We start from the raw sequence: 15,659 nt of genomic DNA on the forward strand, positions 1-15,659 counted from the left end.
AATAATGTTTTGTACAATTTAGAAAACTTTTCCTTTTTGTTCTCAGGAGATAAGTATTTAAAAAGTAAGTGGCCAAAGTAGTTTGACTGACAGACTTGCTGGTTTCTATTTGCTCTTGAAATGCACATTAGAGTTAAGACCGGTGATTAATTTCCTGATGTTTTATTATTAATAACTGTTGAGGGCTTATTTCCACATCCCTTATTATAAACAACAATCTTTTATTTCAGAAAAGTCCTTTAGATGTATTTGTTTTCCTGGTTTTCGGCTCTTGAATTTTCCCTCTCAAGCCAAATTATAAACACATATTTTTTTTCCCTGATGATAAACATGATCCTTTGTGACTTAAAAGCACCCCAAAATTACTGCTAGCTCGCTCCAGACTTAACAGAAATCCTGTTGTTTCAAATGGAGCGAAACGGTTGGATAAATCGCCCATTTCCCAGAGAAGGAATCAAAGCTGAGCCGGACCCACAAAAGTCACACAAGAACACTTTTGCAGAAATGCAGGTTTTTCCTCACCCTGGCAATTGGCTTCCCCTGCGATAATTCTGTGCAATGTGCTATTTATGCAATGAATTCTTGTTGGGGAGAAGAAGAAAAATCTGTGCCAGGAGAGCACAGTTTTTGAGACTGGTGAGTTTTGTTTTTCTGGAACCCAAAATGTCTCCCTTTGAAGAAATGTCTCGCCTTGTGGAATTGAGGACCCTCTGCAAACAGGCGCTCTGTGTGTGTGTGTGTGTGTGTGTGTGTCTGTTCACCCTCTACAGGTTTTGGCCCAGGGAGGGTCTTCAGGGCCCCCTCCCCACTTGGTTCAGAATTTTATTTCCTAGCTATAAATCAACCCAACTTTGCACTCGGTGCTCAGCTCTGCTGCTTTTGTTTTTTTTACATCTGATAGGGCTTCGCTTCCCCCCTTGTTCTCCTTTGGCTATCGCAAAACTTTGCCAGCTGACGCATTAATTGCAGCCGGTATCTCTGCAAGCCGCAGGACTCCCACGCAGGTGGAAGGAGGGGCCCATCAGCCTGTTGCGCTCTTTGCAGATGCAAAGAAGCATCACGGGTGGGAAGACAGGGCGCACACACACACAAACACAGAAACCACACTCTCTCACACACACTTTCTGTCTCTTTATTTCTCTCCTGCCCTCCCGGTTGGCTCAGCGTGGTTTGCATCCACCTGGTTCTTAAGACGGCGGAAATTTTTAAGGGGGAGGAAAGCTGACATCCCAGGGCCCGTAAATATTTGCCTGTCTTTTCCAGAGCATCCCCTCCGCTAAGCTGCGGCAATTAAATACTGTTTTGTTCCAAGCAATCTTCGCCAGGGGTTAAAGGGAGCAGGCTCAATTGTTCGTGTTTGAGTCTGATTCCTGGGTTGAGTTGTGCATTTTATTTTTGGGTAGGTTAGATGACTAGTTAGTCCTGGGGGGGGTGCAGGGAGATGAGGAAAGAAGGCAGAAGAGAAGGAAGGAAGAGAGAAAAATAGGAGAGGTTGGGAAGGAAGGAAGGAAGGAAGGAAGGAAGAAGGGAGGGAGGGAGAGAGGGAGGGAGGGAGGGAAAGATGAAAGGAGAGAGGAAGGAAAAGGAAAGGAAAGGAAAGGGAGAGAGGCTGGCAGAGAGAGAGGGAGAGGAAAGAAGGAAGGAAGGAGGAGGGAAAGAGGAAGGAAGGAAGGAAGGAAGGAAGGAAGGAAGGAAGGAAGGAAGGAAGGAAGGAAGGAAGGAAGGAAGGAAGGAAGGAAGGAAGGGAGGGAGGGAGGGAGGGAGGATGGATGGAAAAGATGAAAGGAGAGAGGAAGGAAAGGGAGAGAGGCTGGCAGGGAGAGAGGGAGAGGGAAGAAGGAAGAAAGGAAAAAAGGAAGGAAGGAGGGAGGGAGATGGGAGGGAGGAAGGAAGGAGATGGGATGGATGGATGGATGGAGGGAGGGAGGGAGGGAAGGAAGGAAGGAAGGAAGGAAGGAAGGAAAGGAAGGAGGGAGGGAGGGAGGATGGAAAGGATGGAAAATTCAAGCAAAACTTTCTGACTGAGGTTCCCACTAGCATTCTTCGCTAACACTCCTGAACCAGGGGGCAGTTGTTGACTATATATGGTCCCCATAGGAGCATCTAAGAAAACCATGAGTCTCCTGCTTGAGCAGGGGGGTGGACTAGATGACCTCCAAGGTCCCTTCCAGCTGTATACTTTGATTGATTGATTGATTGATTGAAATGGTCGAGGGTCTCCTGCTTGAGTAGGGGTTGGACTAGAAGACCTCCAAGGTCCCTTCCAGCTCTATTCTGATTGATTGATTGATTGATTGATTGATTGATTGATTGATTGAAATGGTCAAGAGTCTCCTGCTTGAGTAGGGGTTGGACTAGATGACCTCCAAGGTCCCTTCCAGCTCTATACTGATTGATTGATTGATTGATTGATTGAAATGGTCAAGGGTCTCCTGCTTGAGCAGGGGGTAGGACTAGAAGACCTCCCAGGTCCCTTCCAGCTCTATTCTGATTGATTGATTGATTGATTGATTGATTGATTGATTGATTGATTGAAATGGTCAAGAGTCTCCTGCTTGAGTAAGGGTTGGACTAGAAGACCTCCAAGGTCCCTTCCAGATCTATTCTGATTGATTCATTGAATGAATGATTGAAATGGTCAAGGGTCTCCTGCTTGAGCAAGGGTTGGACTAGAAGACCTCCCAGGTCCCTTCCAGCTTTATTCTGATTGATTGATTGATTGAAATGATCTAGGGTCTCCTGCTTGAGCAGGGGGCTGGACTAGAAGACCTCCCAGGTCCCTTCCAGCTCTATTCTGATTGATTGGTTGATGGAAGGTTAATTGCCTTATCAAAAGGTGCGTGCTTCGGGGCTCCCAATTCAACAGCCGAGCTCAGGCAATGACCCTTTGGGGTTCACGCCACGCCTGTGGCCCTGGGGTGCAAAGGTTCTGCCTTCTCGCGACTCCTGCTAGACCAGGAGACCTTGCCCGGGGCTACTGAACCTTCTGCAGATGTTGGGAGAGAAGCTTCAGTCCACCCGAACTCACCTGGAGGGAGTTTAGCATGATGAAGATGTAAGCCCAGGTGATGCTGAGGTGAACGAGGATGCCGCACACCCAGGTCAGGCCCAAGACAGGGAGCAGCACCAAAATGGGCTTGGTGGTGGCCCTGGAAAAGGAGCAGAACACAAAACGGTCGGTCTCTTCCCGGCCCAAGTTCCCCAAAGTGGGCTGCGCGAGAGCAAGGTTCATTTGGGGCTGTTTCTCCCTCCATTCTCCCTGTTGGGTGGAAAGATGCTCTTTTTGTAATCTTCTGCTTTGGGGTTTTTCTTATCTCGTAGCCTGGAATGACTCCCAAGTCGTGCGACAGCGGAGATTCCACAACCACAAATGGACAAACAATCGGGGCTTCCCCCTTTTCCAAATTACCTCAGAACAAACCCGGACAAACAATCGGTAAATAATTTTCCAAATTACCTCAGAACGGGACAAAATTTTCCCTCCTTTTTGCTTCTTGCCAAGGCAGAGAGAGACCCCCCTCCCCTTCACCACCCCCACCCCCACCGCCATTTCAGGGAGCTGTGAAGCAAGCCCACCCACCCACGAATCCGAAGCCCAGAAGAACCACCACATTGTTTGTGGTTGAGGTTCTTTTTTATTTATTTATCCTTTCTTAATCGGAGCTTTTGCAAGTAGCCAAAGGAGTCACGATGGACTCCTGTGGAAATAAATAAGCAACTCTAAAAAAAATATATCTTTGATTTGCAGGCCGGTTCAATCGGGGTCTCGCTGGCTCTTCTACGTCATCCCACCCAACCGGGGTGAAGATGCCTCCAAAGCCACCAGCGGCAGAGATGTCATCTCGCCCTCCCGCCCCTGAAGGCCTCCACCTTCAGCACTGCAAACAGCCTGGAGGATATTTACACCACCAGAGGAACACTGTGTGTGTCTTGTGGCTGCCCACGGCGCCAGCTGAAAAACAACAAGAGATTTCCACCCGTTTGGCCTTATCGGAGCAAAGCTCGGGGAGATGATGGGTTGACCCTGAGCAGGGCAGAGATGAGGAGAAGAGAGGATGGGGTGGCTCCAAGCATCCAGATGTGGCTTGGCAGGAGCAGAGGGGGAAGTGGAAACCATCCCTTCCAAAGATGGAAAGATAAGATGTTGTGTTCTATTGGTCCGGTTTCTAACCTGACGTCAAGAAACATTGGGCAGAAATTGTGAAGCCAAGAAGCTAGACATGATGGCGGGGGAGGTGATGGAAATCTTTCTTTTGGTGTTGAATTATTGGCGGAAGCTAAGACGCCTTGCCACAATTGCCACGTTTTCAGCAATGTGTCCTTCTTCTGAATCAGATCCATGCGCCAACGTCAAGATGTTTTGACCCACTGATGCTATGTCTGGGCAAAAGTCGTAGATGCCCAAGTTTTGAACAGTTTTGGAGACGTGATCAAACCGTCCTCTGGCTTATCCATTGAATCAAAAATGCCCAGTTCTGATGTTAAATCTTATAACGGCTGCAAGATTATTAATTGCTCAATATTGGAAAATGAAAGGTTTACCTACTATAGAAGATTGGGTAGTTAAAGTCTCAAACTTAGCTGAAATGGCCAAGATTTCCACTTATGTGAAGGATTATTCACAAGAAAGATATATATTGGTTTGGAGAAGATGGATTGTTTATATTGAGTCGAAATATGGAACCCAAAAATATCATCTGGTTTTTGAATGAACTTCTGATTTTTAATATTCAAAATTATGTTAATATTATGATATTTAATAATTGTATATTTGTTTTAAAAGAGAGTTAAAGGAAGTTATAGATTTGTTAGATTAATAGTTGATTAATGTTAGTTAGATTATGATATTTTATTGTTAATCCTGTGATTGGCTCTGGGAAGTGAGGGGGGGGAGGGATGGAGGGTTGGGTTTGGGGGAGGGGGGGATTTATATTGTAAAATTTTATAAAATTTTCAATTAAAAAATAAATAAATGCCCAGTTCTAATTTTTGTTGACTGTAAGGGGGGTTGGGGGAAAAATGTCTGTCTGTCCATCCATGCCAAAGGTCACGGAGAAGCAGAATCATATCAACATGATTTGGAGAGCTGACAAACGTCTAGTTTTGCTCCCACGAGGAGGAACACGTGCACACACGGGCCCGACTTACCAGATTTGAACCCCAATCTGCTTCTCCAGGCTGCTGTTGGGGGTCAGCATCCGTGACCGCCGGCGTGCACTGGAGACTGTCACCATCACCACCCGGAAGAGCACAAAGGTGTTCACCTAAAATGACAACAACATCAATAAGACTTCCAAGGACCGTGAAATTTTCCTTCTGGACAACCGAGAATGATTGCCCAAAATGAAATTCAGTAGTGAAAAAAAAGCAAGGCTCTACATTTAGGCAAGAAAAACCAAATGCACAGGTGTAGTATGGGCGGTACCTGGCTCTATGGTAGTAACTGTGAGAAGGATCTCAGAGTCCTAGTGGACAATCCCTTAAATAGGAGCCAGCCGTGTGCAGCCGCAGCCGAAAAAGCCAACACAGTGCTGGGCTGCATTAACAAAGGGATAGAATCAAGATCACGTGAAGTATTAATACTGCTTTACAATGCCTTGGTAAGGCCACACTTGGAATCCTGCATCCAGTTTTGGTCACCAATGGGGTAGAGCCTTAATCACTCTAAAAAGAGTGCACAGAAGAACAACAAAGATGATCAGGGGACTGGAGGCTAAAACATATAAGGAACGGTTGCTGGAATTGGGCATGTCTAGTTTAATGAAGAGAAGGATGAGGGGGGACATGATAGCATTCTTCCAGTATCTCAGGGGCTGCCCCAAAGAAGAGGGAGTCAAGCTCTTCTCCAAAGCACCTGAAGGCAGGACAAGAAGCAACGGATGGAAACTAACCAAAGAGAGAAGCAACCTGGAACTAAGGAGAAAATTCCTGACAGTTGGGACAATTAATTAGTGGAACAACTTGCCTTCAGAAGTTGTGGGTGCTCCAACACTGGAGGTACTGAAGAAGAGATTGGACAACCATTTGTCTAGAATGGTGTAGGGTCTCCTGCTTGAGGGGGTGTTGGTCTGGAAGACTTCCAAAGTCCCTTCCAACTCTGTGATTCTGTTATTCTATTATTTTGCTATCCTTCCTTCCTCCCTCTCTCCCTCCCTCATCACTGGAGGTTTTGAAGAAGAAATTGGACAACCGTTTGTCTGAAATGGCATAGGGCTTCCCACCTGAGCAGGGGGTTGGACTAGAACATCTCCAAGGTCCCTTCCAGCCCTGTGATTCTATGATTTTGAGATAGATAAAATATATGATGGAAGGAAGGAAGGAAGGAAGGAAGGAGGGAGGGAGGGAGGGAGGGAGGGAGGGAGGGAGGGAAGGAAGGAAGGAAGGAAGGAAGGAAGGAAGGAAGGAAGGAAGGAAGGAAGGAACTTGTCTCCAGAAGTTGTGGGAGCTCCAGATAATTTTTAAGAAGATATTGGACAGCTGTTGTCTGAAATGGTATATGGTCTCCTGCCTGAGCAGGGGGTTGGACTAGAAGATCTCCAAGGTCACTGCCAATTCTGTTATTCTGTTACTGGTCTACAGAAATAAGCTTGAACCCGGCAGGCAGAGCCAGAAATAAAGTCTAATCTGAAGGTGTGGTGAACCTGCTCCTAAATAATGTACTGACCTGGCACACAACATCTATCTAAAGGTCCGCTTAATTCAGTCCGTCTTTCAAAATTGTGAGGACCGAACTCTAAAGGTTGGTGGGGCGGGGAGTAGCAAGTATAAAAACTTCTCCTGCAGAGGATTCTAAGTTCAACCCCACTGATGCCAGATGGGGCTGAGAAAAAAATCTTTCTGGAAGCCCCCCTAGATGTTGGAGATACTTGAGGAGTTAAGGAGAGGCAACCTGCAATGGACGATGGATGGAGGGGCGAGATGGTGAGGTTGATGACCTTGTTGAGGGAGGCAAAAAACACAGGAACGTTGAAGTTGCAAGCCAAGGTCTTTGATGGTGGACATTAAAGGTCCTTAATTTCTGGGCCTTCAAAACTGCAAGAGGGTGGATGAGGAAGGCCAGGAGGTCAACCATAGATGTTGGCCCTTACCGTTAGGACAAAGAGGACGGGTCCCACAAATGCCCAGATGACCTCTGTCTGCACATTCAGCCAACAGTGATTGTCCGCCACGTATTTGTTGAACGAAGTGGCCAAGGTGACACCCACAATCAGCACAGGAAGCCCTGGAAAGAAGGGGAGAGATTGGCCGGTCTGTGTCTTCATCCCATCTCCAATGATCCACTTGACCATTGAGGAAGAAGCACAGTTGACCTCTGCTTGAGCGTTTCATTGTCTCCAACCAGCACATTCTTTTTCCTTCTTGGGCTATCCTGTGAAGCTCCCTCAAGTTGTCTTCTCCGAGTTTCAAATCACACAGGGAGAGACAGAGGCTATGTGTTTAAATTAATCTTGTTTTACTCATAATGCTTTGATGTATCTGCATACCCTCTTCAACCATATACTAATAGAACAGGTTTCGTTTGCACAATAGAGATATCTACAACATTGTTGGCTTATTTGTGTCCCCAAAGGTGCTTTTTCAGGAGACAACTGGACTTTCTTGTTTTTCTTTGAAGACGTTTCGCTTCTCATCCCAGAAGCTTCTTCAGCTCTGACTGGATGGTGGAGGATGGAAGGATTTATACTCCTTGCAGACAGCTGGTCATTTGCATCCTTTTAGAGGGTCGTTGATGCCACCTGGAGACTGTCTATCTGTGACACATTAGGACACAGCTAAACCTCCAAGTGGCCTCAACGACTCTCTCAAAGAATGCAAATGACCAGCTGTCTGCAAGGAGTATAAATCCTTCCATTCCCCACCATCCAATCAGAGCTGAAGAAGCTTCTTGGATGAGAAGCGAAACGTCTTCAGGGGCAAAACCAAGAAAGTCCAGTTGCCTCCTGAAAAAGCATCTTTGGGACAACCCTGACCTGGATGACTGAGAATCTCCATAAATATTTGGCTTATCTGTGGTTCTTTTCAGGGCAACCTAGCTACAGAGACATCCAATCGCCGTGAGGAGTTGGCCATTTTCCATACAATGGACTTGACTGCTCCTTCCCCAATGTGGTCCTTCCCTACTGGACATCAACTCCATCCTTTCCCATCGTGATACGATGAGTGGGGAGAACCTCCTACGGCTCAGAGTAGACTTCTGATCTACTCCAGCTTAGGTTTGAACAAGTTGGTTCAACTGGGTCAAAGGAAGAAGCAGTCTAGCCCGATCTTCCTGTGGCCCCTTCCCCTTCTTGACCCCTGGGATACAGACCCCAACCGGTCACGTAGTAGAAACGCATCCTCCGATCCTCGCTCATGTTGACGGCCACCACTTTGCTCCAGAGCAGAAGACCTTCCACCAGCATCCAAGCGAAGGCCGCCATGAAGAAAAGGTGGAGAAAGGCCGTGACAGCGAAGCAAACGCCCTGGGGAGAAATGGGGAGTCCTGGGGTCAGATGTCTGGTGGAAGAAGGAGAGGATTTGGGGTTCTCTGTGGGCCCCATTCAGCTAGCACAGGTAGGACATCTCCTAAGTGGTTCTCCTCCTGTTTCCCAGCTCTTCTCCTGACCTGGTTGATCTTCGCCAATTCGCTGAACATGAGCAGGGCCTCTGCAGCAGCCAGGGCGAAGATCAGGTTTTTATGCACCGTGGTTCGCTCGCTTTTGGGGACCCTGTTGAAAGGAAGAGTAAATGTTTTGGCACAAGCTCTACTGAGTGTATCCCACTAGTTTCTACTAAAGATACTAAATGGAACAAAAATTACAAACTAACGTTGTCAACCGCATACAAAGAAAACCAATATAAAATGTTCTATGGGTGGCATTTAGCACCGGCGAGATTGGCTAAAATATATAAAAATACTAGCTGTCCCCCGCCACGCGTTGCTGTGGCTCAGTTTGGTAAAAGCGTGTGTTGCTTTTACGTCCAACAGATAGCGCTGTTTTTCAAAAAAGCATGTTTTTACCTGTCACAGGTGTACAATATCTATACAATATCTATACAATATACTGTAGGTATATAAAAACACGCGCGTATTCGAATGCAACGTTGTGTCAAAATTTCAAAGCAATCGGTGAAGAACTTTCGGAGATTTAAGATTTTGAACAAACGAACATTTACATTTTTATTTATATAGAAAGATGAACCCAGACTGTTGGAAATGTAAAAATAAAGAGGGAACATTTTATCATATGTGGTGGCAATGCCGCAAAGCAAATTCTTATTGGGAGCAGATAAGGAGATGGATACAGGAAATAACAATAGAACAAATCGAGCTTAAACCCGAAATATTCTTATTAGGCATAATCAATCCAAAGATGGAAAAACAACTTCAATACATCATCTATATAAATAAAAATGTAAATGTTCGTTTGTTCAAAATCTTAAATCTCCGAAAGTTCTTCACTGATTGCTTTGAAATTTTGACACAACGTTGCATTCAAATACGCGCGTGTTTTTATATACCTACTATTATATAGATGTCACACCTGTAACAGGTTAAAAACATTTAACCTGTCTGAGCCACAGCAACCCGTGGCCGGGTACAGCTAGTTATACATATAATAACTGCTGCCCGCATTGCATATGCGCAATGCTGGAAAAGGGAAAATATACCAACAAATGTAACAATTATTTACAAGATATTAGAACGTGCTGAGATGTACAAACTTACTTTAGAAATAAAAGACAAGACAGAATCTTATGAGATATGGGACAGGTATTACAATTGGTTAGAATTGAGGGATAAAAAAGTATGAGAGGTAATGTAAATAAGTGTAAATAAATGTAAGAGATATAGGACATAGCATTGTTAAGAAGAAAGAAAAATGTACTTCGTATTTTGTTTTTTGTAAAGAGAAAAAGAAAAATTTTTTAAAAAAAGATATTAAATGGACCCTTGAGAAGTTAGACAGGGTTAGGAGAGTGTATCTTCAAGATCCCTTCTAGCCCCACACAATTGGCCAAGGAGAAACCTCAGGGATGCATTCACATGACCTATCAGGTCTTTTTGGGCTTCATCTCGGTTAGATGTTTTAGAAGGCTGTGTGAATGGAGATCACTTGGCTGGTTCGTTTCAAGATGCCATGGGGACCCAAGAATGCAGCTGATTTAACAAGCGTGCGTCCGTTTGTGTTACTTCAGACTCACCCAACGGCTAAGAAGAGCACAAAGGTGACTATCAAGGCACAGAAGGACACACCACAGCCAACAAATGTCAGGGTCTTCAGCGTGGACTCCTCCTCTAAACTCCTCTGTGTGAAAGAAGAGACAACGTGATGAAGGTAAGGAAGAGGCGAGATGGCCCCCGAGGGCCCAACTCAACAGGTTCCATGCAATGGGCCAGTTCAGCTCTTGGGCAATCTGATCAAGGAAGGGAAGGGATGAAACGCAAGGTGGGGGTCTAGAAAAGGGAATGTGGACAATGTTGTGCAAGCCAAATGAAGGTCCACGTTCCACGGCTTCTCCCCAGGGTTCCACCAAAGCCCCCCAAGAAATGTCTTCCTCCACAGGGAATGAGAACCTCCTGACCCCCTTCTAACCTGAACTTCATAGACCTGTAGCAAGACTGCAAAGTTGGTGGTGTGGTTACAGGCACAGGTGGTTAGATCTTCCTGAGAGGAAGAGACCGAGCAACCTCTGGTGGACCAGCCGCCAACACCTTCAGGACTGAAGAACAGGGAAAAGTTCTGGGCCCAGATGTTCACGTTCTGGACACCAAATGCCCCCACCCCCCCAGGGAAAGCTGCCGGTGGGAAAAAGCTGAGAACCACCTCCAGAGATCTTAACTCTCCTTCTCCTTTCGTAAAAGTTGTCCTAAAGAAAACAACACCAAACCACCTTCCCTGGTTCACCTACTTCAGTGGTGGCGAACCTATGGCAGGCGTGCCAGAGGCGGCACTCAGAGCCCTCTCTGTGGGCACGTGCTCCATGCCCCGGAGATGGCAACCGTCCCTCTTCAACCAGGTGCCCACTTATTCACCAAGATCCCACGTGGCCGGATGCATCCCAGCATGACTGGTTTCCCTCCCCTCCATCCCATCCCTCCTGGCCTCGCATGCTCTCCTTTTCCCGGGCGCGACCCACTGCATCGCCTCCTCAGCGGCTTCTCTGAACTGCTGGCGGTGGGCTGCGGAGCCCCAGAGTGCACCGGTTGAGGGGCCGGCAGGCTGTGGCTGCTGACGGACACTGTCGGCCCCCATACGTTCGCTGGCCTCTGTGTGCTGAGGCCGATGATATCAGGCATTGTGTGCCTCCTCCCCATCTATGCTGGGCCTCCTGCCCACTGCCCCATCTGCCAGAGACCCCCCAGATCTCTCCCAACCCTGCCCAGCTCCCACAGGCGTCCCTCCCCACGAGCAACATCGAGGTGACCATGCCCACCTTGGCCACACCCACCCAGTCTGCCATGACCACCACAGGCACGCCCACTCAGTGGGCCATGCCCACCTGGCACCCGGTGATAAATAAGTGGGTTTCGGGTTGCAGTTTGGGCACTCGGTCTCTCAAAGGTTCACCATCACTGACCTACTTCAAACACAACACAACCACTGGGTTCAACAACTGAGAAGTGAAGTTGTATGTGGTGTACTTATAGGGCAGCGTGCTTAGCAGACCATGTTCAGAGATGGTTGGATGGATTTTGTTGGTGGCTGTTGTCGTTGGTTCACAGGTTGGGCATACTCAAGAAGGGTCTTCTACATAAGGGTGAGCTTGGTCCCCAAGTGAAGCATCCTGAGGTGGATGCAGATAAGCTTTGAATTCAGTCTGCTTTAAGAGGAAGGTTGGAGCAGGAACCTTCTGTCCATCTCTCCTCATTAGACAGCTCCAACCTTCAAGAGATGGTACTACAAGGATCCCACAAAGTCTACTCAATTTTACTGAATTCTTTCTTTCCGTGCCTTTCCCAAAAACGCAACTGGGAGACTTCTCCGAACCGCCTACCTTCTGCTGAAGTTCCAAAAAGCACAAACTGGTTCCACAAGCTGGTCCGGTAAAGCCTACAGAGAAAGAAGTTCAGAGAGAAGATAAAACACCTCTCTGGAAAGGAAATATTGAAGATGCTGGCTGGGAAAAAAATTTCTGATCGCCCCCTCCACCCCAAAAAAAATACTCAGTTGTGGACTTCTTGCAAGTTCTCTTGGGTTCATCTTGATAAGTTGACCGGATGGGACCAGCCGCAAATTTCCCTAAATCTCCCTGAGCGTTGTGTTATGTGGAGGAAAGGTCTTGTTTAATTTATCAAGGCGCCCAATCTCCTCTAACCACAAACCAAGATCCACTCCGTTCCTTTTTTTTTGTTGTTGAAGTTGGGGTGACCTGCAAAACAGGACCTTTATATTTAATTCTTAAAAAATGCAAGGCGCCTTGCCCAGGACGTGCTGATCTTCAGAAGTTCAAAAGCCCCAAGGAAAGTTGGGTTTCAAGGCTGGAGATGGTCAACTTAGACCTCTGGTGAACCATTTTGATCCTGAGAAGACTGGTCGGGCAGCAAATGATGGGGAGAGGGGAACTGTCTTGAGTTTGGGGGGGGAAGTGTGTGTGTGTGTGTGTGTGTGTGTGTGTGTGTGTGGGGAACAATGAAGGGTGAAAGGAGAGAGGGCATCTGCAGGTGGACCTTTGCCCCAACGCTTTCCCTCAAGGAAACACAGACCTTGATGGAAGAAAACGGTCCATCCTGAGGTCCTTCAGCGACCCCTTCCCCCTTCCTTTCTCCTGCCTTCCCCCGGGTTCTTTCCTTACTCTCGGTAGCCTCACCTGAACCCGATGCCGCAGACGGTACTGCACAGACGTGCTGATTTCCTCGTAGTTGCTGACCAAGCTGGAGGAGATAATGGAAGAGGCCACCTGCGTGCTCAGATGCCTAAGGAGGAAGAGGGGAGCATGGCTGCATCAACAGAGGGATAGAATCCAGATCAGGTGAAGCATTAATGCCACTTTACAAGGCCTTGGTAAGGCCACACTTGGAAGACGGCGTCCAGTTTTGGTCACTACGATGTTAAAAAGTTGTTGAGACTCTAGAAAGAGTGCAGAGAAGAGCAACAAAGATGATCAGGGGACTGGAGGCTGAAACATATAAGGAACGGTTGCTGGAATTGGATATGTCTAGTTTAATGAAGAGAAGGACATGATAGCAGTCTTCCAATATCTCAGGGGCTGCCCCAAAGAAGAAGGGGTCAACCTATCCTCCAAAGCACCAGAAGGCAGGACAAGAAGCAACGGATGGAAACTCATCAAGGAGAGAAGCAACCTAGAACTAAGGAGAAACTTCCTGTCGGTTAGAACAATTAACCTCCAGAAGCGGTGAAGGCTCCAACACTGGAAGCTTTTAAGAAGAGATTGGACAGCCACTTATCTGAAATGGAATAGGGTTTCCTGCCTGAGCAGGGGGGGTGGACTAGATGACCTCCAAGGTCCCTTCTGACTTTATTATTATTATTATTATTAACAACCTGCCTCCAGAAGCTGTGAATGCTCCAACACTGGAAGCTTTTAAGAAGAGATTGGACACTTGTCTGAAATGGGATAGGGTTTCCTGCCTAAGCAGGGGGTTGGACTAGAAGACCTCCAAGGTCCCTTCCGATTCTTGCATTCTATGGCAGGCTTAGTGGCATGGCCCAAGCCAGCCTCTGTGCCCCACAGACAGAGGAATGGAGATCAGGAACATTCAGGGAACATTGGAGAAGGGACCCAACTTTTGTCACCCCATCCCACCCCCAGGAGTCACAACCCAGCTCGCCAGAAATCTGGAGGACCCCGTCATGTCTGTAGACCAACTCTTCATCTTGTAAATCAAAGAAGGAATAACAGAATAACAGAGTAGAAAGGGACCTTGAAGGTCTTCTAGTCTAACCCCCTGCTCAAGCAGGAGACCCTAGACCATTCCAGACAAAGGGCTGTCCCTTCTCTTCTTAAAGACCTCCGGAGAGATGGGAGAAGCCCACCTCTCCTCTGCTTTATGTGTCCTCTGCTTAATTTCTCCCCGCTTACACTATTGTGATCCTGTGACATTGTGGCATATTGTTGGGGTTTTGTCTATTTCGCTAACAAGCATCGGTCTATTTTGTATCTATTTTGTGGATTGGGGGGATTGAAGTAGAAAGAAAGAGTCCTCAAGGAATCTTCCCATCCATCCTTGACCAAGGAATCGGTCCCCAACCTCCTTCAATTTATCTACTTTTTATCTGGCCTCTTTAACTCCAGCGGTTCCAATCAGAGACAATTCAAACAGACTTGAATCTGTATCCAATGGAACAGCCTCCCACCAGAAGTTGAGGGAACTTCATCACTGGAAGCTTTCAAGGAGAGACTGGACCGCCATCTGTCAGAAAGGGTGTAGTAGGGTCTCCTGCTTGAGCAGGGGGCTGGACTAGATGACCTCCAAGGCCCCTTCCAACTCTGTTATTCTGTTAAAGGTTTCCTTGATTCTGTGGGGAAAATCCATTTTTAGAAGCAAACTAAACCGATAAATCAGATTGGGGAGCTCCGTTCGATTCACCCATGGATGGAATCAGATCTTCCATTGGAAGCTGGACTCATTCACAAAAACTGGTCCTCTCTCCCCCCCACCTCTCTTTTTCCCAGCAATTGCTTTTTTTGGGGGGGGGGAAACAGGGCAAGGGAAATTTTAAAAAAGCAACAGCACCCTCGTGTGCCAGGAAACAAGAATGACAAGCCCACCCCAAGGGCAGCGTGGCCGGGGAGAGACAGCCTTGCGGAGCATCCCGCAAGCAGGAAATTGGGAGAGGGATTCAGCCCACCTCCACCAGTGCGGACTTGGGATGCTTTCATCGTTGTGACTCTGATTGATGCTTTGATTGATGTGGAGACTTTGGGAAAAAGTGCAGAGAAGAGGAACTAAGACGATTCAAGGCACGGAGACTGAAACGTAATACGGTATATAATATAATAATAAAGTTGGAAGGGACCTTGGAGGTCATTGAGCCCAACCCCCCTGCTCAGGCAGGAAACCCTACACCATTTTGGACAAATGGCTGTCCAGTCTCTTCTTAAAAACTTCCAGGGTTGGAGCATTCACAACTTCTGGAAGCAGGTTGTTCCACTGGTTAATTGTACTAACCGTCAGGAAGTTTCTCCTTAGTTCTAGGTTGCTTCTCTCCTTGGTTAGTTTCCATCCGTTGCTTCTTCTCCTGCCTTCAGGCGCTTTGGAGAAGAGCTTGACTCCCTCTTCTTTGGGGCAGCCCCTGAGATACTGGAAGACCACTATCATGTCCCCCCTCATCCTTCTCTTCATTAAACTAGACAGACCCAATTCCAGCAACCGTTCCTTATATGTTTTAGCCTCCAGTCCCTAATCATCTTTGTTGCTCTTCTCTGTACTCTTTCTAAAGTCTCAACATCTTTTTTGCATCGCGGTGACCAAAACTGGATGCAATATTCCAAGTGTGGCCTCACCAAGGCCTTATAAAGTGATCTTGATTCTATCCCTCTGTTAATGCAGCCCAGCACTGTGTTGGCCTTTTTGGCAGCTGCAGCACACAGCTGGCTCAGGAGGTTTTTAAGAAAAGACTGGACAGCCACTTGTGTGAAATGGTCTAGGCAGGGTCTCCTGCTTGAGCAGGGGGTGGGACTAGAAGATCTCCCAGGTCCCTTCCAGCTCTATT

At 47.1% G+C, this 15,659-nt stretch overlaps 1 protein-coding gene across 1 annotated transcript in view; it reads right to left on the minus strand.

The window, feature by feature from the left end:
* The window catches only part of ADGRD2 (adhesion G protein-coupled receptor D2), a gene marked incomplete at its 3' end in the record, with an annotated part of 51,127 nt that overhangs the window by 7,550 nt on the left and 27,918 nt on the right, over positions 1-15,659 (minus strand). Inside the window, exons 10-18 of the mRNA XM_015827670.1 lie at positions 12,793-12,898; positions 11,980-12,035; positions 10,578-10,704; positions 10,186-10,289; positions 8,606-8,708; positions 8,309-8,462; positions 7,089-7,222; positions 5,149-5,264; positions 3,029-3,149 (exon numbers count right to left, since the gene is read on the minus strand). Of these exons, the coding sequence (XP_015683156.1) occupies positions 3,029-3,149; positions 5,149-5,264; positions 7,089-7,222; positions 8,309-8,462; positions 8,606-8,708; positions 10,186-10,289; positions 10,578-10,704; positions 11,980-12,035; positions 12,793-12,898 (1,021 nt within the window). The remainder of the gene's footprint in view (positions 1-3,028; positions 3,150-5,148; positions 5,265-7,088; positions 7,223-8,308; positions 8,463-8,605; positions 8,709-10,185; positions 10,290-10,577; positions 10,705-11,979; positions 12,036-12,792; positions 12,899-15,659) is intronic.

This window comes from Protobothrops mucrosquamatus, unplaced genomic scaffold, assembly GCF_001527695.2.
Source record: "Protobothrops mucrosquamatus isolate PMUCROS unplaced genomic scaffold, P.Mucros_1.0 scaffold3859, whole genome shotgun sequence".
In the NCBI taxonomy this organism is placed as follows: Eukaryota; Metazoa; Chordata; class Lepidosauria; order Squamata; family Viperidae; genus Protobothrops; species Protobothrops mucrosquamatus.